Source organism: Taudactylus pleione, unplaced genomic scaffold (assembly GCF_031769625.1).
Source record: "Taudactylus pleione unplaced genomic scaffold, aTauple2 ptg000333l, whole genome shotgun sequence".
In the NCBI taxonomy this organism is placed as follows: domain Eukaryota; kingdom Metazoa; phylum Chordata; class Amphibia; order Anura; family Myobatrachidae; genus Taudactylus; species Taudactylus pleione.
In genome coordinates this window covers 7,104,493-7,130,000 of record NW_028284734.1, presented here as the reverse complement: position 1 = coordinate 7,130,000, position 25,508 = coordinate 7,104,493, and the positions used below count along the sequence as shown (strand labels likewise).

Below are 25,508 nucleotides of genomic sequence, written 5' to 3'. Positions count from 1 at the left end.
GTTATCTTCCACCTGCATTTACCAATGTACCCGATAATGATTTAGGCTATTTTATTAATTATTTTGAAGGCAACACAGTTGGATCGGATTAGATTAGAAATGTGTGAGATGGACCTTGTTGTGTCTTATAGTTATCACTGTAAGGTAAATCATTACATGACACAACCCCTTATGTATGTGAAACGCTGAAGTTCAGAATTCACCAGCCAACCTTAGCTGGAGTGGTGGGAGGTTATTATGAAATGTATTTAATATTTGTTATGTCTATATGTGTGTGTGTGTGTGCTACTTGGATTCATCTGCACAAATATTTTGCTATTTGTTTTCTTAAATAGGTCACATGCTGTTGCCTGTGTAAATCAATTCATCATTGGCAGAACGCAAGCCCTTATGCTGCACATTGATTCCTTTATTGAGGTATGAACGTACAAGTCTCTAAATCACACCATTTATTAATTGATACCCATAATAGTTAATCATCGGAAAACAGTGATCACTTTGGAAAAAAAAACGGCTGCCAACCTATACTCCTCACCATTACTTCCCACATTCAATCCTTGTCCCAAACCTGTCACTTCCACCTTTGTAATGCTTCCACACTCTTTACTCAATACTTACCCACTCTCACTATTGCTTGTCTTGGCTAATGGAACCACTTCGTGCCTCATACCTGGCCGCCTGTCCGCACTTTAAATCTCTGTGCTGCAACACAACTGGTTTTCACCTGTCGTCACTCTGCTTCTGCCTCCCCTCTCTGCCCCCACAGGCTTTCCATCACCGTTACTGTCTAACTCGAACTCTTCACCCCCACCTGCAAAAAGGCCTCTAGACCCCTGTGCCGCCTTCTCCTCGTCCTTCCCCCACTGATAACCATCTCAAAGACTCTCCTGTGCTGCCCTGCGCATATGGAACGTCCTCTTATGCATCCTGTCACCACCTTGTCAGCTCATCCCCTTTAGATTATAAACTGCCACAAACAGGGCCCTCCTTCCACTTATTATTACCTACCCCCATCTAGTCCACAGGTGTTTCCTTGTCCAACACCTCATGCATGTTCTGTCTTCTATTGTTGGTTGTTATCCTTTTGTCTTTTATTACTTCTCCTGCACTATACCTTTACCTTTACTCTAGCTTTTAGGTTTTCTTATGCTGCTAAACTTTCAGTATTTCCTCCTTGTCTTTTCTGGTTAGGTATTCTTTGTTATTCATGTACCATTCCCCTATTTTATAACTGCATATTTGTGACAAATTATAAATGAGCATTAATATGTGGGGGTCTGTTTCTCTTATCATTTTTAAGTACGGCTTGTGGTTTGATCTTTCAGCGGGTATTCTGCTGGGCTGGTTGAAGCCATTTGAACAGATAAACACATCAGTACATTTCTTATTACAAGGTCATAGGGAATAGGAATGAAAGTACAAATGCAGCTACTGTAGGCTGTACATACAGTTTCAATATTGTATCAAGCTTTATAAAAATGCAACTTAAAACAGTTTACAAATCATCTTGCCTATATCAGGTTTTTTTTTATTTCAATTAATCTGTGGGTCTGTGTGGGTCTCTGTGTGTGTCCCTCCTCTCATACAGGCCCCCACTGTAAAATCTCTACCCCAGTAGAACTAGTCCCCCAAGTGGCAAGATCACCAACATTATTACCCCCTAGTGGTAATAGATCCCAGTGGCAGAGCCACCACAGTATTAGTGGGCCACTTTCCCCTCAGTGCCAAAAGATGACCTCTACCGCTGTGGCATAGCCTGCCCCTCACTTTCTTATAGAGACCGCAGCAGAGTGTGGGGCAGATGGAACTGATTAAACTGGGTCAGGAGGGGGAAATCCATTTTGCACATTTGCAGAACAGATTTACTAATTACCAACCCCAGGGGCGCAGCAGATGGCAAGTTAAAAACCCGCCTGGCTGCGGTCGTATCCCAGACAATCATGCCAGGTAAGTGGTTAAAGATCAAAGTCTGCTTTTCACTGAAACTCAAATACATAATTTATGGCTTAATATATTTTCCATTGCAACCTACTGTCTGCCCTTTTTATCGGGCAGGGAGTTGTAGTATTTTGCAACGGTGGTGTTATACTTCAACTTTGTTTTTCCTTTCATATATGTCTATTATGACATAGTAGGGTGCGATATTTTTGGTGAATATTAACCCTTTCTCTTGACAGAATCTGTTTGCTTTGGCCACTGATGAAGAGTCAGAGGTTCGTAAAAATGTCTGCAGGGCGCTTGTCATGCTGCTGGAAGTCCGAATGGACCGCCTGCTTCCTCACATGCACAACATTGTGGAGGTTTGTCTTTGTTGCACTGTATTGCATTGCACCTTTTTGTATTTGTAGAGCAGTTCTGACTCTAAAGAGGGTTCTATAGCTACATTTTGGGAATACGTCGCCTCAGGTGACCACATTTCGAACACCAGGTGCCTGTAACTGTGTGCAGGGCATTTGGAATTGGAATCCTCTTTGAAATTGTCCATCTAAGGTGATAGCTTCTCTAATTTATCTATATTTCCATTAAGCTAAAACCATAACACTGTTGATAGCAGATAAACAATAAGTCTGTCATGTGACCACTGCCATCAGCATTGTGTGTTTTGCTGCTATTGCCTGTAATGTTAAGACCACTAACCTCCTTTTGGTCTATTGTAGTTATCAATTGATATTTATATGTAGTATTTCTCGTTGCAATATATCTGAATACATCATTTTGACTTATGGGCTTGCAAAAAATGATCATGTTTGATATTATTGGGGGCATTTTCATACTCTGGTCTCAAATTATAGAAAGCAGTCAAAGAGGAGGCGGCAATGGCTAGCACCAGGTTTTTTCATAGCATGTACAAAGGGATAAGATGAAGGATGATATTTTACACTAGATATAATTTTACTGGGTACTAGTAAGCAAAGTAAATGGGAGGTGGGTGTGCTATTTCGTGTGCAGTTTATTGTATTACTTGAGTTCGGATTTCTATGCTTATGTGATTTGATTTATGTACCCCAATCTATAGTACATGCTGCTGAGAACGCAGGACCAAGACGAAAATGTTGCTTTGGAGGCTTGTGAGTTTTGGCTGACTCTTGCTGAGCAACCAATCTGCAAAGAAGTGCTATGTAGACATCTTGCAAAGTGAGTACCTCTGCATTTTGTGACACAAACCTATATACATTTAAATTATTTGCTGCTTAGTCTTCCTCACCCATGTGCTGAGCCTATTTTGGCATTTTCTGTGTATATTGATAGTTTATCTATCTATCTTCAGGGTCCATAGAACTCCACAGGGAGACATTGGGGTGTAGGTGGGACCTGGAAGACCGAACACCAACAGCAAAGCTTTTCAATCCCAGGATGCTCCGGTCTTTCCCCCTATATCCCGCCCACAGCCTGAGGGCACTTTAGTTTTGTTGGTGTCCGGCAGGAGCTGGACCACCATTATTACAGAAGGTTGCGTTAAGGAGCCCAAACTTCAATTTTATGATTTCTTTTACTTTTATGTTTTTACCAAATGGGTGAGCAGCACCAGATTGTCCTCCGGACATCTGTGCTGCCGCTCCATCACCCCTCTGCGGCGCCGTGACACCAAGCCTGTGCTAGGTACTCCCGGCATGGTTCCGAGGAGGACTAGCTGGCATGCTCCCTGGACCCCAGACTTGCCTCCGGTCTCAGGAGACACGCCAGAGGTGCTGATGTGGACACTGGCTTGCCCACTACTCCACTAGACCACCGGGGCATAACATACGGGCGCAGAGGCATATTATAAAGGACAGGGGGACCTGGTGGTTAACGTTGGGGGATAAGGTGCTTTCCCTGCAGCACATCCCCCAGCTCAGAGCGCCTTTCCACTGCAGTCTTGGTGTTCCTTGAGCTGCTGCTCCTCCCTCACCCTCTGCTCCCTCAGAGACACGCGGCAGCCATTTTAGGCAAGCATGTCTCCGGGAAATGCTGGGTTCAGTCTCTCCCATGGGCCAGGTTATACAGCGCTATATCCTACCAGCCACTGTGGTCTGTGTAGTTGATTTTAGTGCCCATTGCAGACATGTAATGTGTTTTTCTGCGTTTGTATGGGAGTTGTGCTAGCGCTAATCTTTCTATACTGTCCGTTTATACCTGTCCCTTTTTTCCTATTACACCCTTACATACTAAGGTATTTGGGGGTTCATTGTACCTCGCATCTGCTATATACACGTGAGAACTATCACATACTATATACCGCGGTTGCACACTACACTGTGCCATATATAGCGCGGTTGCACACTACGTTGTGCCATATTACACATACTGCAAGGTGTTTATTGCACTTCATCATACTGTGTATTCTATTATTCTTTAGGCTATGGCTGGCAGAGGAAAGAATAACAAGCAGCCTGAGGCTACTGCTCATACTCTGGTGTCTTGTATGTCCTGCTCTGCGGGCTTAGCTACAGAGGACCTCATTCAGGATGGTCTCTGTATTAATTTGTTACACAGCCCAGGTCCATCAGCTCTGCTGTCTTTTCCTCAGGACCCACCCTGGGCTGCCTTTTTCACAAATGCTGGCAGAACTTGCGGACCAAGTAGCAGTCCCCCGTGGTAGCTCCCCCCTATGGGATGGCCACAGCAGGTACCCCCTACAAATCCCCATGGATAGACATACTGTCTACCTCAGTACAGAGTTTGGCTAATACCTCAACGGTTTTTTCAGCAAATGCTGCAAAAAGATAAACCTTTACCCACTAAGCCTACTAAACGTACTATGATATCTTTCCAATCCACACAGTTATCTGGTTCTGAATATCATCTGGGGAGGCAGATGACGCAGGTCTCTCACTGACTCAGACGAAGAGGAGCCACCTTCTAAATTAAATATACCTGCTCTTGTGAGAGCTGTTAAAACGATTCTACAAATAGAGGATGAACCCGCTTGTAAGAAAAAGCATGCACTTTTTAACCACTTAACTGACGTGGTCAGTTTTGATGCGAACGCAGCCAGCTGAAGAGGCACAACCGCAACCATCCGGCTGTCTTTTTGAAGAGAAAATTTGTTCTACACGTGCAGAACGGATCTCTTCTGACTACCTGGACTTTCCTGCGGACCAGGCAATTTCTGACCGGTTGTCAGGTAAGTGGCTAAGAGACCAAAAGGTTGTTTTACCACAGTTTCCTCACTGTGACCAGCTATCTGATCACATGAGTGAAGCTTGGAATATGCCCGGTAAAAGGTTTAAAATTCGAATGGTTCAGTTCCTTTTACCCTCTTCCAACTACTGATTGGGAAGTTCCCCCAACAGTGGATTCTCATGTAACACGTCTGGTTAAATATGCCACCTTGCCCATTCATACTGCAACCTCCTTGAAGGAGACTACAGATAGACGTATAGAAGCTTGTCATAAATCTATTTACTCACAGGAGCTATTGCTCGTCCTGCTAGGGCTACGGCCTGGCTGGCAAAAGCCATTGAGATATGTGCAGAGGCCCTAGAAGAGACTTTTCCCCCTGATGCTTCGAGGAAATAGCTGTCCTACATATCTCACATTAGAGATGCAGCCTCCTACTTAGGTGAAGCAGCTATGTATACGGCTCTCCTGGCCTCCAGGATATCTGGCACTTCAGTAGTGGCCCGCTGTATTCTTTGGCTATGTTCCTGGAAAGCAGATTCAGAATGAAAACTGGCTCTTTGAGTCTCTACCTTAAGCAGGAGACATCCCTATTTGGTCCAGAATTGGACAAAATTGCGACTACTTTGGACTGCGTTCCTGCCCTCTGCATATAATACAATGCCGCGGGCGTCATCCTTTCGCCCTCAACGAAAAGCCATGGGTCAGTCCTTGCCGCGGGCAACAGATATCACCCAAGGCCCTCCAAGCCTTGGGCCAAACAGGTCTGGGCTACTAGATGTCCACCTGCCAAGTCTGAAGACAAACCTACAGCCTGACTGGGCCGACTTCTTCAATTCGCCCAAGTTTGGCATCAAGGCACGTCAGATATCTGGGTAAGGGAAGTAGTCTCCCACGGATATGCCCTCTCCTTCCTGAGGCAACCCCCCCCCCCCCCCCCCCCCCCCCCACCCCCCCCCCCCAAATCAGTTCTGTTGCACAGGACCTCCATCGGACTCAACCAAGGCCCTGCTGCTCAATAAAGTAATTCAGTCCCCAGTAGTAATAATTCGGTCTCCTTTTCTCAATGGGGCAAGGGCTATTATTCTACCCTTTTCTTAGTTCAGAAGCCCAATGGGTCTCATCAGTCTATCCTCAACCTCAAGTCCGGGTTTCCATGCGAAACCTGGGCACCCTGATAAATTTGTTCAATTATCCTAGCTATGGAGCCTGGAGATTTTATGGTATCCCAAGGCATTCAGGGCGCTTACCTACATGTGCCTATAGTGCCTTCTCATCACAATATCTCCGGTTTGCTACACTGCAGCACCATTACCAATTTCAGGCTCTGCCATTTGGTCTCTTAACTGCCCCTTAGGTCTTTACCAAGATTATAAAAAATATAAACAATAGTTCTGAATCTACGCAGAAACTGCAGCCAGTAGGGACTCCAGGGAATCCTTATATTTCACTTAGTGACAAATAATGTAAAGATACGAGTACCACTCCGGCGCTGTTAGTATTCCACAAATTTTGAAGGGATATATAAATGATCAATCTCTTACTTTATTAAAAAGGTAAGTTCACCAAATATTCCTTTATGGCTCAAATAGTTCTTATTCCAAAAGGATTGGTATTTTCCTTTTTGCTTCCTTTTCACCGTCTGGATTTTTCCATATAGGACCCCCAAGGACCTTTTTTCTCAATATTCCTCTCAAACGAGAAAATGAAAAAACATAGTGCAATAACATATGATGCACAGTAAACAAAATTTTAATGAATCATCACACACATTTAGATTAAGAACATACAGCGTATTGCTTCACACACAGAATGCATACAAACTTGGGAGTTGTAATTGACATGGACACCAGGGAGCTTCTAGAAGGACATTACAGTCCGAAACGCATTAAGCGGGTGAAGGTTTGGGGACGATTTGGACTGTAGACCTGGTGGACAAAGCGAGAATTGGGTAGGTGTCCGGGACCCCCCTTGTTTTCTGCTGTTCTCATTTAGAAGCTCCCTGGTGTCCATGTCCGTTGCGACGCTCAAGTTTGTATGCATCCTGGGTGTGATGCGATATGCTCTGTTCTTAATCTAAATGTGAGTGTGATGATTTATTAAAATTTTGTTTACTGTGCATCATATGATATTGCACTATGTTTTTTCTTTTTCTAGTTTGAGAGGAATATTGAGGAAAAGGTCCTTCCTCTATGGAAAAATCCTGAAGGGGAAAAGGAAAATACCTATCTTTTTGGAATAAGAACTCTTTGAGCCATAAAGGAATATTTGGTGAACTTACCTTTTTAATAAAGTAAGAGATAGATCGTTTATATATCCCTTCAAAATTTGTGGAATACTAACAGCGCTGGAGTGGGACTCGTATCTTTACATTCTTTACCAAGATTATGGCAGTCTCTTCGTTGTCAAGGGATCAGATTGCTCCCGTACTTGGACGATCTCTTGCTGTTGGCCAGCTGCCCAGAGACTCTTCACAGCCATCTGCAGATAACCATTGCCTTTCTACAAATTAACAGTTGGCTGATCAACTGGAAAAAAAAGTCTTCCCTGACACCCTCTCAAAGGATGGTACATTTGGGAGCCCTCCTGGACTCTTGAGTTCAGAGTATCTTCTTAACGGCAGACAAGATTTCAGCACTACAGCATAGACTACGCAGACTGCTTCACAATCGCAGTGTGTCGAGTCACTCTGCAATGCAGGCCTTAGGATCAATGGTGTCCACCTTTGATATGGTGGAGTTCGCACAGTTTCACTCCAGGCCCATCCAACACCTAAATCTTTCCAGGTGGAACGGGCTATCCCATCTGCTCAAATCCCAGACGATGAGCCTCCCCCAAGAGGTTCGCCTGTCCCTAGCCTGGTGGCTACAGACATTCCATTTGAACAAGGGTTGTCCCTTTTGGTCCTGGGCTGGGCTCTCCTCACCATGGACGCAAGCCTCCAAGGGTGGGGCACAGTAACTGGCCAGCAATCCTTCCAGGGCCGATGATCCCCAGTCGAGGCAGTGTTGCCAATAAACATCCTGGAACTTTGAGCCATCTACAGAGCTCTCACTCTGGCTCAGAATATTCTGTAAAACAGGCCAGTGCAAGTACAGTCCAATAATTCCATGGCTGTGACCTTTCTCAGTCACCAAGGGGGGCACTCAATCAGCCAGCAATAACATGTGTCCCGCATTCTCATCTGGGCTAACCGCAATCTTCCAGCCATCTCCGCAGTGTTCACCCCGGGGATTCACAATTGGGTGGCGGATTTCCTCAGCCATCACGACATGCATGCAGGAGAATGGACTCTACATCCAGCATCTAGTGGACAAATGGGGTCTTCCGGAACTCATGGTCTCCAGACACAAAAACAAACTTCCAATTTATGGAGCCAGAACAAAAGGATCCCGACACAGCCTTCATAGACGCATTGTTGGTAAAGTGGAACTCCCATTTAGCATATCTTCCCCCCCCCCAATATCCATGCTTCGTTGAGTGCTTCGAAAGTTCTGACAGGAGGAAGGCACAGTCCTGTTCATAGCTCTGGCCTGGCCCAGACGTCACTGGTACTCCAATCTTCAAAGACTCTCCATAGACATTCTTCTTCAGCTCCCTCTATGAGTAGACCTGCTGTCTCAGGATCCATGTTTCCATCCGGACCTAGCCCGTCTCTTTAACGGCTTGGCTATTGTGACGTCCCTCCTAACGACTAAGGGTTTTTCCAGCTCTGTGGTCCAGACCATGCTAAAGGCACGTAAACAAGCCTCAGCCAGGATTTACCACAGAATATGGTATACATATTTTCAATGAGGTGCTCCAAGAAACTATGACCCTCAGGTCTTTAAGGTTTCTAGAATTCTGGCCTTTCTTCAGGCTGCATTGGATCTAGGCCTCCGCCTAGCATCTCTGGAAGTGCAGGTCTCTGCTTTTGTTTATCTGGTTTCAGAGCAGAATTGCTCCTATACCGGATGTTCACACCTTCGTGCAGGGTGTTCTATGTATACAACCTCCCTTTGTCTTTGGCTTCATGGGATATGTCAGTGGTGCTCCAAGCACTTCAGGTACTTCCATTCGAACCCCTGGAATCAGTGGATGTCAAATGGCTATAGCATCTACCCGTAGGGTATTGGATTTATGGACGCTTTCATGTCGCTCCCCCTGTTCGATATTTCATCAGGACAGGGCTGTTCTTCGAATACACCCAGGCTTCCTTCCCAAGGTGGTTTCTCGCCTCACCTCCACCTGAATGAGGAAATTGTGGTCCTGGCCTTTAATTCACCAGACCTTTTGGCAGGTGAGGCTTCATGGGATGTGGTCCGTCCTCTAAAGATCTATTTGGACCATATTACTTCTATCAGGAAATCGGATTCCCTCTTTGTCCTATATGGATTCCACAAGAAGGGATGGCCAGCTAACAGACTCTGACTTGATGGATTTGCATGACTATTTTACAGGCTTGCATGCCTTCCTGCGCCGACTACAGTCTCTACTCATTCTATTCGCTCTGCGGGTCCCTCGTAGGCAGCCTGGCGTGGTGCCCCAGCTAAACAGCTATACAAGGCGGCCACCTGGTCTTCTGTCCACACCCTTCTTAGGTTTTATGCCTTTGATACATTTGCCTCAGGATGCTTCCTTCGGGTGTAGGGGTTCTCCTATCAGCTCAGGAGCGTTCTCGCTCTTGAACTTCTTTGGGATATCCCCAATGTCTCACTGTGGAGCCCTATGGACTTCGAAGAAAGAGAGTTAACCAAGGTAAGTTTTACCATCTCTCTCATATCTATCTATCTTCAAGCTGTTAGATTACCCATCATGTTTGTTTTCTAGGTTGATACCAGTTTTGGTGAATGGAATGAAATATTCAGAAATAGATATTATCTTGCTTAAGGTGAGTACTCTGGTCTAGTACAATATACGAATAATCATGGGAAACCCCACAAACCATGTAATCTGACTGGCAGTGTTAATTATGAGATGTGCATTGCCCATTATCCAGGGTGACGTAGAAGAGGATGAAGCTGTTCCTGATAGTGATCAGGACATACGGCCCCGATTCCACAGATCACGAACAGTGGCTCAGCCACATGAGGAGGATGGGATTGAGGAAGATGATGATGACGATGATGACCTTGATGATGATGAAACCATCTCTGACTGGAATATAAGTACGTTGGGAATGCAGTTACTATTTTATCATTTGTAAAATGATTACACTATTAAAATGCACTGTGCACTGACTGTAGGCGACTGAGGAAAATGGCTACAGATTTGATATACACGCCGTACATGATGCTAGTAAACTTGAGATTATGGTATATGTCAATTTTATGAACTGCTTATATTTATGGTATCTCAATACATTTGAAAGAAAGCGAATATGGTTGTCTCAGAAGCCACGTACTCCGCTTACAAGGCGCATGCTCCTTTCTTGTCTGCATAAGATAAAACAGCACTACAACTGAATAGAGAAGTCATGATTATAAACCTAGAAATATATCCATTTATTCCATAGAACATACACATAATAGTTCTAAAATATCAGGCCCACAGGGGGCAATAGCAGATGTTACTAATGAAATTATCACCTAAATACTCTTGTACTCTCTTCCAGGGAAGTGTTCTGCTGCAGCTCTTGATGTACTTGCCAATGTGTTTCGGGATGATCTTTTGCCACACATTTTGCCTCTATTGAAAGAACTTCTTTTCCATCCAGAATGGGTAGTCAAAGAGTCTGGAATCTTGGTTCTTGGTGCAATTGCAGAAGGCGAGTTCTTCTATTATAATTTTTTTTTTTTTTTAAGTATTAAGAAACTGGCTTCCTGTGTGCTTTTAAGACAAGGGCGGGGAACCTTTTTTTCTCCCGACGGCCATTTTGATATATATAACATTATTCGCGGGCCTAGTGCAGGCCATGCCCCCTCCGTGTGATGTCACATGGGTGGGTCCACAATCGCCGGTTATTACAGCAATGCCCGGAGCATCCTGAGGATGCTCCGGGAGCTGTAAGTGCAGCGGTGTGACCACTGCTGAATAGATTTTGGCTGCAGGGTGCTATTCTAGACATCCTGCTAGCCAAATGAGGCTAGCAGCAATAAGCTCCGAGGGCCAGACCGAATGATTCCGGGAGCCTTATATGATTCCGGGCCTGAGGTTCCCCATCCCTTTTTTAAGAGATCAATTCTTCACTAATTTATATCTGATAAATTTAATTTTATTCAATAAGAATTTTTGGGGATACATACAGCTTGTTGAAAATTCCCAATTTTTTTTTAACCATTTTATGAGCAACACATCTTTATCATATACAGAGCAGGGATTATGAGACTAAAGCTGGCATCCACTATACAATTTTCTGTCCAATCTGGCTGGTTGGAATGAAAACCTGGTAATGTATGGGAGCAAATGACAGTCGATCATATGGTTTTAAACACTGAAAAAAGGGCAAAAAAAATTGTTCAAATTGGTTAAATTCGTGCGTTTTAACCAATTTGTCTGAACAACCATTTTTGCCTATTTTCCAGTGTTTGTGAGCAAATGGACAATTGTCATTTGCTCCCATACGTTACCAGGTTTTCATTCCAACCAGCCAGATTGGACAGATATCTGACAGAAAATTGTAAAGTGGATGCCCAGCTTTACACACACTGTCGCCCTGTTAACCAGCTTGTTACAGCAGTAACAAGGTGTTTTATTTTAGAAATTGCAGAGATTTACAGCTCCGGAAGCTGTCATAAGTTTACGAATGCTGCTAACTAGCATTTCACTTACTCTTGAGTGTTAATGTGTAGTTATCCATATTTCCAACCTACACATCTCCAAAAACTTGCCTAAGAAAATCCTTTTTGCTTAATTGGCTTTTTAGTACTAACCTATACGTTAGTGCAGTGGTTCTCAAACTCTGTCCTCAGGACCCCACACTCTTTATGTTTTGCAGGTCACTCAGCAGGTGCACAGGTGTAATTATTACTCACTGACACATCTTAAAAGATCCACAGGTGGAGCTAACTAATTCACTTGTGATTCTGTGAGGAGACCTGGAAATCATGTACTGTTTGGTGGGGTCCTGAGGGCCGAGTTTGAGAACCTGTGTGTTAGTGTCTTAACAATATTGCTTTTTAGACTGACTTGTCACCAACTATAGCACAAAAAAAAACAGAATATACCTGGCGCCAATCTAATCAAAACTTTAGAATTTAAAAAACAATCAATTAATAATTGCTGAATCTGCAGCTCTCTAAGTGGGAGATCTACTCAGAACCTCCTGTCCTTATAGGTAAACTAGAAAAAACACAAGAGAAACCTCAGCGCTAATGAGCCAGAGAATCAAATATCAGTGCAGCAGTAATAGGTGATTGCCAACCTCACAAGCACAAACAATGAAGGAAAAAACTGCGCTCTGATATGTTGGAACATAGGAACAACACATGTATGTAAATGAATAAAGTTTAATACTTTAAAAGAATAAACAAACCTACACATAAAGGCACATAAAAATATATGACATAGACCACTGCTAATTAGCTCATGTAAAACGTGGTAAGCTGGAAAACGTAAACCATTCAAATTAGGGAGTTGATCAGGCTTCAATAATCTGTAACAATCTCCTAAAATAGATAAGGTGGTGGCTACACCATATCCCTAAATAAAGGTGGCTATAAACCCTTGTAGCAAAATACAGTAATAGAAGGCAATAGTGTAGCCTATAGCTAATTGATAGCTCTCCCCAGCAATATATCAGTATTAATGAACCCGTTGAAATAATATCGGTCAATAATATCAAAGACACAGGCAATGTGACAAGTCTTGGATGTAAATATGGAGGCTGAGCATATGTTCCAGAAATAGGTCTGTATATAGAATACAAATAAGTACCCTTATGAGCGGTTGAGAGTCACACAATGTTCTGCTGGGTACTTAGATGATAAGGAACAAAAGGTGGATACCTGTGAATAAAACCGTGCCGTCCCTTGATGGTCAAAGGAGACTGAGCTTAAACTAGCTCGGCGTGGTTCAGCAGGATAAGCCAGGAGTATTTGCGTCCGGCACGGCTGGATGCGATGCAGCACACTGTCCCTCCGTAGTCTGCATCAGTATCTGTCTGTATACTGACGTCCGTCTGGACCTCTGACCAGTAGTCACGTGGAAATAATCCCCGTCTGGGTTGGACATCGGTGAGTGCTGTAGGCAGGGGGAGCCCGCTATCGGCTCAGCTGTGAACAGGTCTCACAGAAGACAGTGCAGACCGGCTGTCAATGTATCAGCAGCGCCTGGTCTTGAATGGGGAGTAGCTCCAATAGCTGGTAGAGAGCAGCAATGCGTTTCGGCTACTACTGTAGCCTTTTTCAAGCTGGAATATACCTGGCACCAATCTAATCAAAACCTTAGAATTTAAAAAACAAATCAATTAATAATTGCTGAATCTGCAGCTCTCTAAGTGGGAGATCTACTCAGAACCTCCTGTCCTTATAGGTAAACTAGAAAAAAGAGAAAGAGAGCGCTGACATCAGCAATATTAAATATATATATTAATTTAAAAAAGCATAAAATTATATTATTATTACAATTAACATATAGCAGTTGCCGGCCAGCAATAATACAATCCAATAGTTAGTTATTTGTCTCCATCAAGTTAAATATACCACACACATAAATCTATAAAAGAAACTCCAAAGGAGTCAGTGTATATATACAGTATACCCCTATTGCATCTAAGGAGTGGTTTAATACTAAATCGAAAAATTATTATAATAATGAATGACTCTAATCTCAGAGAAAATAATGCCTATTCAGAACAAGCCATAGTTGGAATGTAACAAAGCAACATTATTCACTAATATTTTCAATTCTAAAGATACTCTTGTAGCAATATGTTGCTTTTCGCTCTGAGGTAGATTGATGCACAGTTTGTCTCCTGCTGTTTGATCTAATACAGATCGTTCTAATAGCACACCCGTTCTCCATGTGAAATGATTCAACTGCTTCACCTGTATAGCAGCTTAAAGCACTTTGTAGATTCTTATGGCAATGTGATGTTTTCGTTTTAGCTTAAATAAGGATAATGTTCATATATGAAAAGCAGTTAGCAGTCTCTTTTATAAATATGTAGACAGCTGTAAATTTGTAAACTTGCCAAAGATACTCTCTTTAACCCTGCAATATGCAGTTTTAATAAATGTCCCTCATGGCCATGTGGTGATAAAAGAGAGAAATAATATTAAAGTATTCTTTTACCAGGATGTTGAACCTGCAATTTTCAAAGATCCACCAGACGATTTGTCCGCTCCCAGCATCTGTGACTCTATTGCTCGTCTCTAGGGACTATAGTCCTCTGTTCCCTCTGAGCGTGTAGACGGCAGATATGGATCAGTAGCTGCCGGTGTCACCTGGCAGCCGGACGATGAGCCCGCTAATATGTGCTTCGGGCTAATGCTCGTCTCTAGGGGTTGGGGGATATCAATTCCCTTTAAGCATGTGGCAGGTTCTCCTGTTTGTGTGCATCAGTCTGTGTTCTGTGCTTATAAAGAGACCTGTAAAATGGGCCTGTTACCTTGCTACCTCTTGAACTGCTAAGCTTTTATATAGGGGTCATTCCATGAAATATAGGCCACGATACATGAAAATTAAATTGTATCTCAGCAGATGCCAAGACTTTTTCAACTTAATTTCTACTGATGAACTTAATGTAACTGTCAGTGAATGAGCTTCATTTTTGTGTTTGGTGCATTTAAACTTCTAAAAATGAAAATGTTACATGAGTCACATGGAATGACCCATAGAGTTTGTTTTTTTTATAAACAAATTTTTTATTGAAGTGTCAAGTGTCACATTTACAGATATCACAATGATACAAATGCAACGATCACAATAGTTGTACAATAGTGCAAATGGTGTACAATATTATCCAAACAGCAAAGAGGAGGACCATAAGAAAAGAAAATTAGAATAGTACAACAAATCATTGTAAGGACATAATAGAAATATAAATAAACTAGATAGCTCCCCCATATGTGCATATAAAAAGTTATTGAAAAGAAAAATCAATACTGCAATCTTATCGGAGGGTCATTAGCTGTAAGTTGTAACAGATACCAGGACGAGTTCTGTAGACTATTATGGATTAGGGAACGCATAGAAGTAGAAAGTGTCTATATAACTTTCCCACATAAGGAAAATTTTCCATAGATTTTTTTATGTATGAAATTGCTGACTAGTTTGGATTTGTGTAAGGTAATAACAGATGGATCTTCTCAATCAACACAATATAGGTTGGTTTTCATAAAAAGTGATTTCTGGACTATATTGCTTAATTTGCTTTTCTATTCCCATTGAGTGCTGGGAAAACATAATTCTTTCCAATGTCTTAATATGCCCAATTTTTGAAACCTGTAAATGTTTTGTTTTAGGTTGCATGCAGGGTATGATTCCATATCTTCCTGAGCTCATCCCCCACCTTATTCAGTGCCTTTCTGATAAGAAGGCTCTTGTACGCTCCATTACTTGCTGGACCCTTAGCCGCTATGCACACTGGGTAGTTGGCCAGCCCCCGGACATGTATTTAAAGCCATTAATGACAGAGCTGCTAAAACGTATACTCGACAGCAACAAGAGAGTACAAGAAGCTGCTTGCAGGTATGTTATGTTTGTATTTGTCAAAACAATTAGGGAATGAACTATCAACACTTTTTGATCAAATCCCCCATCTTTAGTGACTTGCATGGCAATTTACAATTCACCTGATGTAATAAACACATTGTCATGTCAACCTCTTCAAAAATGTCGTATTACAGCACGCATTGGCAGAAAACATTAATTTCTCCATTTATGACCTCTAGTGCAGGGAGAATTTAGGAAAGGTCATTTGCGAAATCACTATGAAAATCTCAGACTAATCTCCCTGGATTCCAGTGAGATTTGTGATATTTCCCATTCATTTCAATGGTCTCAGAAAGCCAACAAAAGGTCGGCATGAAAATGTACTTTTACTGGTTGGAGTATTTCCACTGATTTCTGTAGGCGTTGCCCAAATTCCAAATAAATGTATATAATATTTTACATTTTTCTTTTATTCTTCTGCACTAAATATCCATTGACAAGGAAGAACCTTGATCCTCTCTTCCGACATAAGTACAATTCAGGGATCATTTTGCTGTTTAATAGCTGCTCTTTTCAAAAGAAATGAGCTATTAACATCTATGTATGTTTTTATTATTTTAATACACTCTCATTTTAATCCTTCATAAGCCAATGTTCTCTATTACTGTAAAATATATTTTTCAGTGTTGCTATTATTATTTTTTATCCCCAATCTGTGTTGTAACTAACTAGGTGGAAGGTGAACCAGCAGCTCAGGAGACTAGCCGTGCTGCTATGGTTCCCCTTTGTCATGGTGTAACCTGGCGTGTTGCATGTGCACTCATCTGTCAAACCCTCTTGTCCCTAGTGCCTTTGCTACCTTAGAAGAGGAGGCGTGTACTGAACTCGTCCCTTACTTGGCTTACATCCTGGACACCTTGGTCTTTGCATTCAGTAAATACCAGCATAAAAACCTGCTCATCCTTTATGATGCCATAGGGACGCTAGCAGATTCTGTGGGGCATCATTTAAACAAGCCAGTGAGTATTAAATCCTTTGTCAGCTTCTGTAATGACAATATTTGTTTAAATGATTTCAGTTAATATTATTACTTCTGGGCAGTGGGGATTTGTTATATGCCAACAAAATACTTAACAAAGCTGAAGTCAATCAAAGGGGCCCTGACTACATATTTAGTATTTGTTACAGTGTATTGGTTCTTAGTTTGTTGGTAATGGCCTTATTCTGCCTTAGGAATATATTCAGATGCTGATGCCTCCACTTATTCAGAAATGGAATGTTCTAAAGGATGAGGACAAGGATCTCTTCCCTTTACTCGAGGCAAGTACTTTAGGTATTAGTAGTTTGAAGGATAATCTTGTTTAGATTTATACCTTTTTAAAGTTCACGTGACTTTGACTGCTATAAATTATCTTTTGATGTCCATCCCAGCAGCAAATAAAGCAGTGTGGGTTCAGTCCTCTTTGGGGAGGGCAGATACCTGGCCATGCGGCTGCCTCTTCTCCTCTTGGGACATTTGTCCCTGGGAACTGTACACGTGAGCAGTGGTTGCTCTGGTTGTCAGTATGCTGCTGATCAGAAATGCCTCAGTAAAAGGCTAAAAGCAGGAGTTCCCAAACTCTGTCCTCAAGGCTCCCCAACAGTTCAGGTTCTAGAGATATCCATGGTTGAGCACAGGTGACTTAAATAGTACCTCAGTCAATTCGCTTTAACCACCTGTTTTCAACAATGGATATCTCTAAAATCTGAACTGCTGGCGAATTTTACATTCTTTACAGCTTTTATATCTCCTTTGATTCAATTTTAAAGCTGCCCCTCTCCTACTATTGCTGCACTATAGTTCCCATGTTTCTCAAGTAGTCTAATGATATTGACTTGGGGCTAATTTGCTACATATGCTTGTAAACCCATCGTAATGCTTTCATATGTTTGTTTGTTTTTTTGCTCAATTTATTCATCTATATATATATATATATATATATATATATATATATATATATATATATATATATAGTGCACGTATTACATAGCACTTTGCAGAGTGCATTTTGTCATTCGCATCAGTTCCTGCCCCAGTGAGGCTTACAGTCCTATGTTCCCTGCACATAGACACACATGCGCACTAGAGGTTTTTTGGCAGAAGCCAATTAACATAATATGTTCTTGGAGAGTGTGACAAATCCCACAGTAACACAGGTAGAACATGAATACCCCTAACACGGGATTGGTTGGGAATTGAACTCCTGTCCTCAGTGCTGTGAAGCTATAATGCTAGCCACTGTGCCACTGCTGTGCTTAAGCAGGACATCTTTTATCGTTTGGTCAGACACATATACGTTTTGTTTGGATGTTGGATATAAAGAGTCTTTGAGGAATTCTTCTTTTCCTCACGGAATTCATCATCACATCTGCCCCCAACTCTACAGATAACATTGCCAGTCAGATAATGGTAAAAGTATAGTCTGTAGATCTGGAACTACTGTTGTAGAGAGAAAATGTATCTATCAGCACAATTGAAACAAGATTAACTATTGTATGGAAGGCAACATTTCCATTTTAAATGTAACCATGCAAATTGCCACTTTCTTGAGATTTTTGTGCCTCAAATCCCTCTTTAAATATTATGAAGGTTTGTTTTTTAGTTTTTGGCCCTTTATAGTCCCTATCGTTCTAATGTTCTAGGATGGTTCATGCACTAAATTGATATGAAATATATGGATGTGTTTACATTGCATTAAATTTAAACCACATCAGTAAATAAGCCTCTATCTGAAAATGGTCTATGTTTTGATTATTTTTCTAGAGTAACTTTCTTAAACTTAAGTGTTCTAGTTTAACTAAGACTTGAAAGCCGTTCAATCATTTTGTTTTCTTGTATAACAGTATGCCAATTAAAACCGTTTTATTGCAATGACTGCTTTGTGAGTGGTGATGCACATGTTTTAATTTGCCTTTAAACTGATGAAATCTAGTACAAAAATACTGCTAGTGTGGATTGTGACGTTAGAAATGTATATTGTGCTTTTATTTCAGTGCCTATCTTCTGTCGCTACTGCACTTCAATCTGGTTTCTTACCATACTGTGAACCTGTGTACCAGCGCTGTGTGAACTTGGTACAAAAAACTCTTCAACAAGCAATGGTAATGTATTGCACTTTTAATACCTGCACAAGAAATAAGGTGGCAGATTGTTTCCTTCTATTACTTCTCTATCTCCGTTAATATGTTTTACATAAGACTATTTTGCTTGCATTGCTAGACATTTTCGTTCTGTGTCCTCCAATAACCCTATGACTTGAGACACCGGGATAATCATTTTAACCCGGTGTCATTGTTGTGGAAAGTTGTTACATGGACGTTGAGGTGGGTCATTATGACCCCGGGTATATTTTATGCCCGATTTAAACATTTTTAGAAGGTTAGTATATTTGAAATAATGAACTAGTGAATGAGGTGCTTTGATAAAATAAGAAGTCATACAGGGGTATTCAATATGGGTGCGATAACATCGTTTTTGCGTTAATATCGGAGGTATGACGTCATTATCGCAGGTTTTACTTTTACACCGTATTCAATTTCAAAGACTTATCGCAGTTTTGAAAAGTCTTTGATAAAAAAAACGGGGATAAGTTTTCACCATTGAATAGGTGTCGAAAAAAGTGCAGAATTGGGGTTTAGGGGTGCAGGCTTAAAAAAAAATAGCCTGCACCCCTGGGAATGACATTTAAATAAGAACTGTCAAAAAAAGTTAAAAAAAAAAATAGGTACACCGCAAAAAAAATGTAAAAATTGGGGTGCAAAAAAAATAATGGGAAAAAATTGTTAAACAATAGGGAAATAGGTTCAGGGCTGTTCTGCAAGTATGCGGCAGGTGTTTTCTAGAATAGAATTATAGCGGCAGGTGCACAAATGCAGAATTTTTAAAAACTTACTTTAGGGACATAAAAATATGCTTGTACCCATTTTCATGTACCCCAAATTTGATGGGACCACTTAAAAAAACGAAAAAAATAACCCAAGTGCTCTTCTGCATCACTTCTTCAATGTCGGAAAAAACACCTGCTGTGGCTATTTAAATCCCCGACTTTCAATTAAAGGCTAAAACGGGGGTACCCATAGTGTTCCCCCATGTTTTTACTACTTTAGGGGGGTCTTACAATTTTTTTTAAGGAAAAATTTGTAACTTTACACAAATCCAACTTCGGAGTTTCCCTTTTCGTTAATTTTATATTGAATACGGGTATAAGCGGGAGCGCGCCCGATACTTTAACGCAGGTAAAAACTCCGATATGAAACGTTAACTTCGACAGTGAAGTTAACGTTTCATATTGAATATCCCTCATAGAGATTAGCTAATGGACATTTATTTATTTATTTTCCTACTTAGTTTTAAAAAAAAATCAACAAATTGTCAACTTCTGTGTTGCTAATATCTTATGAAAAAAACTTTTTATCTAAAATTAAACTTTTTTTGTTGACTTAAGTATGAGTTCTTTGAAGATTAAAACAAACAAAAAAAATTGTTACGCTGACATTGAGGTTGGGTCATAATAACCTTGGAGTTTTGTACCTGTCTAGTTCTCTGCGCTGATGCTGACTGAGTGATATCGGGAAACAGGTAGGGTAGGGGGTCTTAACTGCAGCTAACGTCGTATAACTAAGTAAAAAGATTTACATAATTTAAAACACCCAGGGTCGTTATGACCCAACCTCAATGACACCAGTTAAGAAAAAGTATGAGGCTCTGTAGCTCCAGGTAGCTTTTAAGTGTTCCATTACTATTGTATATAGAATTTACTTGTCATATATGTTTAATAGAAATTGTACAGGTTGCCAAACTCTATCCAAACCATTGTGTTTACCTGGCTATATGTTTTGTAACCATGCTTAATAAACCTTTGCAATATCCCCAAAAATGAACACATAAAAATAGAGCCTCTAAATAGAAGTCAGAGCTGTTTTGGCACCTTGATTGCACCTATATATTTAGGTTGTTGAAATTAACACACTGTGCATGGAGTCCATGTCACATGATGTTCTATGGGGCCAAAACAGTAGGCTGGTGGGTAATGACATTTGTGGTTTACTTTTGTAATACTGTGAGTATGCAATGTAATAACCGCCTTCGCTGCGGGAGACGAGTTGGGCTCGTCATACGCCTATACCTGAAAACTGCAGCAAAGTGTTCTCCCGCCGGCACTTTTCAGCAGGAGGGAAGTCCCGGGAATCAGTGGGGCCGTTCCGGAGCAGTGACGTTGGCAGTTTAAAGTGGGGAATAAAAAAAAAAGTATTGTCAGAGAAGGGGGGCTCCCCAACGCTGGCACCTAGAGAGTTGAGAGCACCCTTGTTTGTTAGAGAGGAGTCCCCTCTCTTAAACTAGGTACCCCAATAGAAGTTGTGATAAGTGTGATCATCAGACGTTAATTCTGTACATTGCTGAAAAAAAAAAGTCCAGAGATGGGAGACAATATCGTCCAACCTGGCTTCCAATTCTTAAGTAGCACCCATTTTCAAATGATGGGTCCCCTTAGTACTTATTGTCTGGTGACAATGTTGTCCTGCTTTGCAGAGAATGTATGGTTTTCATATATGGATGGAGGGTAGTATGTGTCCTCTCACCCCCATAATGACAACAGCAACTGTGTAGTCACCCATATTTGAAAGAGGGGAGTCCACTGTTTCAAATTATGTGGCCCACTAGTGGCTATCTCCTGATGATCACTATACAGTCTAGCCAAGTGCTATTGAAGAAAACAGTTTTACATTGATAAAGGAAGGGCATATTTTGCCTACTCACCCATACTGGCCCGCACACACTTGGGGCACACTCTCTTGAGGTGTCTCCTTTCAAATGAAGTTTCCCCTTAGTAATTGACTGGTGATTGCCAGATATTGAGGCAGATGTATTAAGCTCTGGGAAGTGATAAAGTGGAGAGTGATAAACGACCAACCACTCAGCTCCTAACTGTCATTTTTCAAACACAGCCTGTAACATGACTCTGTGCGGAAGTAATGTTTTGTTTGGTATACAGCCTGTAACGTGACAGTTAGGAGCTAAGTGGTTGGTCGTTTATAACACTCCACTTTATCACTTTCCAGAGCTTAATACATCTGCCCCAATAACTGAAACCGTACACACACAAATTAAATTTTCCACAGAGGGGGGATCTGAAACCCTTAACTTCCCCATGTTGTGTGAAATAAAATAAAATGGTCCCCTTTTTAATGCAATAGGTGTTCTAGCTTGTAAAATGGTAGGCCTTATTGGGCTACCATATTTTTCCTACACATAGAAAACATTTAAATCGAGACATTCGAGGTTCAGATTTCTCTATCAATCTACACTTAAAATCCTGCCATTTACTATTTTGTAACACTGGATTATTGGATCAGCCTAGTCCGATGAATGTAGAGGCCTTTAATGCCGCAGTTAAATCCATGCTGCTGATTAAGGACACTGATTCCCAGCCTCAGATGTCATCACCCCAATTCCGCCTCCAAAATGAGGAACTGGTTTCTTCACCAATCTCTTACTTGTGCAGAAAGCAGACCGCTCTTTTTACCTCATCCTGAACCTAGTCTATCTCAGGGTACCCAGGTTCAGGATGGAATATCTTAAGTCAGTCATGCATTCCTTGGAGCCAGGGGATTAATGGTGTTTCTGGATGTCAGTGACACTTATTTACATATTCCCATCTGGGAGGACAATCAGTGCTTCCTGTTCTTTGCAGTCCTTCCGTAGCATCAGCAGTTTTGGTCCTTGCCCTTTGGATTGCCAACAGATGCTCATATTTTCAAATAGGTAATGTCTGTGATGTCGGCTGTCCTGCGGCTTGAGGGCGGCCAGGATATTCCCTTACCTGGACCTTCTCCTTCTTGTGGCACCATCGCCAGTCTCCTTGCAGGAACATATCCAGTGGGCGGTTCAGGTCCTTCTGCCCCACAGCTGGCTCCTAAATTGTACTATTTGAAGTAACTGTACAAAATCGTTCCAGCAATATATGATGTATTTGCCTCTAGTCACATTTTTATAAAATTCTGTGTTGGTTGGTTATAGCAAGATGAAACTTTTGTGTAAACTCCTCATTTCAGATGCACAATGCTCAGCCAGACCAGTATGAGTCTCCAGATAAAGATTTCATGATTGTGGCGCTAGATTTACTGAGTGGACTGGCCGAAGGCCTTGGTGGTAACATTGAACAACTCGTGGCACGGAGCAACATTCTTACCTTAATGTACCAATGCATGCAGGTAATTTAAATGGTTGAATTTAACCATATATATTTTACTGAAAAACTTTGGTTTACCCCACAGGGAAAATGCAGAATAACAAAGTAGTGCACTTCATCTTTCAGTGGTGCAGCATAGAGGTAGCGGTGAGGGGTGTTTCTGTATAAACATTTACATCCATAGTTCTGTACTGTTCCATTATGTTCTGTGGTAAGAGTGGCTTAATAGTGTGCAACAACACTGAGTAATGTATTATATATGTAATATAATCTGCAAATACTGTTTTTTCTTTTCTCCATAGGATAAAATGCCAGAGGTGCGGCAGAGCTCTTTTGCTTTGTTGGGAGATCTGACCAAGGCCTGTTTTCAACATGTCAAGTCTTGTATCGGTGCGTATACAACTTAATGCTCTGTGTTTATATTTTACCTTAATGTCATGTAGCTGTGAAATAGTTTGATAAATGTAATTAACCTGTACACTTCTATTTTCCTACTTTAGCTGACTTCATGCCCATTTTAGGAACAAATTTAAACCCAGAATTAATTTCTGTGTGCAACAATGCTACCTGGGCAATCGGTGAAATCTCTATACAAATGGGTAGGTTTATTTTTGTTTTGTCCTTTTCATGAGTTATCAAATGTAATAAACTCACCCATTGGCTGTATGCCATAATAATTCCATAATTTGGGGTGCAGACTCGCATGTAATGTAGAAGTACTACTCCTCTTAGTTGGAGCAAACGGACCAGCATAGGATCTTTAGAGAGTCACTTACCTCTCTCTATTTTCTTTTTTTGTCTAAGAATCTATACTCCCCTCTTGAAAGCACTGTATATTCTTTCTAAATTGACCACCGTGTCTGGAATTTAGAATAAAACTAAAATGTGTTTCTAAAATGATAGCTGATCGTTTTCAGGGTTTGGTACGTCCTGAATTGTGTTAGAAACTGGAGTAGCAGACCGACTAGGAGTAACACCTCTTTCTACCTTTGCTGCTTACGGACGCCTTTGCTAATCCGAATATTTATGCAGTGCGATAATCGTTGTATTCCATCTTGTCTATATGGATATAAGTGTCATCTTTGCTCTTTGTATTGCATCAGACCTTACATTATCTGTGTACATGTCCTACTTGCAGTGCCAGAAATATGAGTGCATGTTGACATCAGTCTCTAAATTTATATGAGCGTACGTGAGGCAAGAAAATATTCCTGTCAGTTGTAGCTCCCACAGCTCATTTTAGGCAAGTAAAGGGAATTTTGACTCTTCTGTGAATGAAATATGCCTTTTAGTCTCTTTCATGAATTGGCTGTGCAGCATTACCTCGTACCTCATCTCTGAATCTGCTAGCGGTCTCTGGACTGAGTTATATGCTTAAGTTTTTCATGGAGTCATTTTATGGTACTTTACCATAAAATGATTTAATTACATTTAGTTGTAACAGTGCAGGTTTTTTTTTCTGCTAATCTGACCTGTTGTTCATTACTAGGAAAATTATTAAAAATTACCCCATTCTGAAACTGATGAAATTTTTATACACCGTTCAGTTATGTGACTTAAAATTTTACTTTTATTTCTATGAATGATTATTTTAGTTTTTTTCTTTAGTTTATTTTGTGAAAAATTGAAACTCATTTAAAGAGTTGTTTTCAGCAACAACGCAGTTCTTACTAGGGTTATCTCTTTTTAGAAACGGACGCTTTGCTAAAGATGCTAGCTTGTCTGCTAGGGAACTTCAGTTTCGTTGATGCCGACAGGAGCTGGGCCACCATTATAACGGGGCTGCATTAAGTAGCCCAAGCTTTTATTTTATGATTTAATTTACTTCTATTTTTTTACTATAACGGGCGAGCAGCACCAGACTGTCCTCCAGACGTCTGTGCTGCCGCCTCATCACCCCTCCGAGGCGTGGTGACTCCAAGCCTGTACTAGATACTCCCGGCGGGGCTCAGAGAGGGACTAGCTAGCAGGTTTCTCGGACCCCAGTCTGCAGCCCGAAATTCAGGGGACAGGTAAGGCAGAACCCCGTTCGCGCGGACCCGCATTGTTGCACAGTCTTGCCTACGGTCTCAGGAGACAGACCGGAGGCGCGGATGTGGACACTGGTGCGCCCACGACTCTACTAGACCACCGGGGCATATAACATACTTGCGCAGGGCGTATGTAAGGAGGCTAGGGGACCCGGTGATTAATGTCAGCAAGGGGAGAAGGCGCTCTCCCTGCAGCCCCTCCCCCAGTCCAGGGTGCCATTCCACTGAGACATGCGGCAGCCATTTTGTGGCTGTGGCTGGCAGATGATAAAATAACAAGCAGCCTGATGCTGCTCCTCCTACTCTGGTGTCTTGTAAGTCTTGTTCTGTGGGCTTATCCACAGACTACCTCATTCCGGATGGTCTCTCTATTAATTGTTACACAGCCCCAGGCCCATCAGCCATGGCATCTCTTTTTCAGGACCCACCCTGGGCTGTCTTTTCACAAATGCTGGCAAAACTTGCGGACCAAGTAGCCGTCCCTATGGTCGCTCCCCCTATGGGATGGCCACAGCAGGTACTCCTTGCAAATCCTTTGTTTGGGTAATACCTCTCTGGTTTTTCAGCAAATGCT

General features: G+C 41.6%; 1 protein-coding gene across 2 annotated transcripts in view; it reads left to right on the top strand.

Annotated features, from left to right (window-relative positions):
- TNPO1 (transportin 1) overlaps nt 1–25,508 on the top strand; it is a 100,958-nt gene that overhangs the window by 52,979 nt on the left and 22,471 nt on the right. For both annotated transcript variants that reach the window (XM_088443762.1, XM_088443763.1), the window contains exons 6-18: nt 336–417; nt 2,178–2,300; nt 3,017–3,135; nt 9,910–9,970; nt 10,079–10,247; nt 10,694–10,846; nt 15,486–15,711; nt 16,523–16,694; nt 16,909–16,995; nt 18,709–18,816; nt 22,768–22,926; nt 23,207–23,294; nt 23,405–23,503. In XM_088443762.1, coding sequence (XP_088299888.1) covers nt 336–417; nt 2,178–2,300; nt 3,017–3,135; nt 9,910–9,970; nt 10,079–10,247; nt 10,694–10,846; nt 15,486–15,711; nt 16,523–16,694; nt 16,909–16,995; nt 18,709–18,816; nt 22,768–22,926; nt 23,207–23,294; nt 23,405–23,503 — 1,646 coding nt within the window. The remainder of the gene's footprint in view (nt 1–335; nt 418–2,177; nt 2,301–3,016; nt 3,136–9,909; nt 9,971–10,078; nt 10,248–10,693; nt 10,847–15,485; nt 15,712–16,522; nt 16,695–16,908; nt 16,996–18,708; nt 18,817–22,767; nt 22,927–23,206; nt 23,295–23,404; nt 23,504–25,508) is intronic.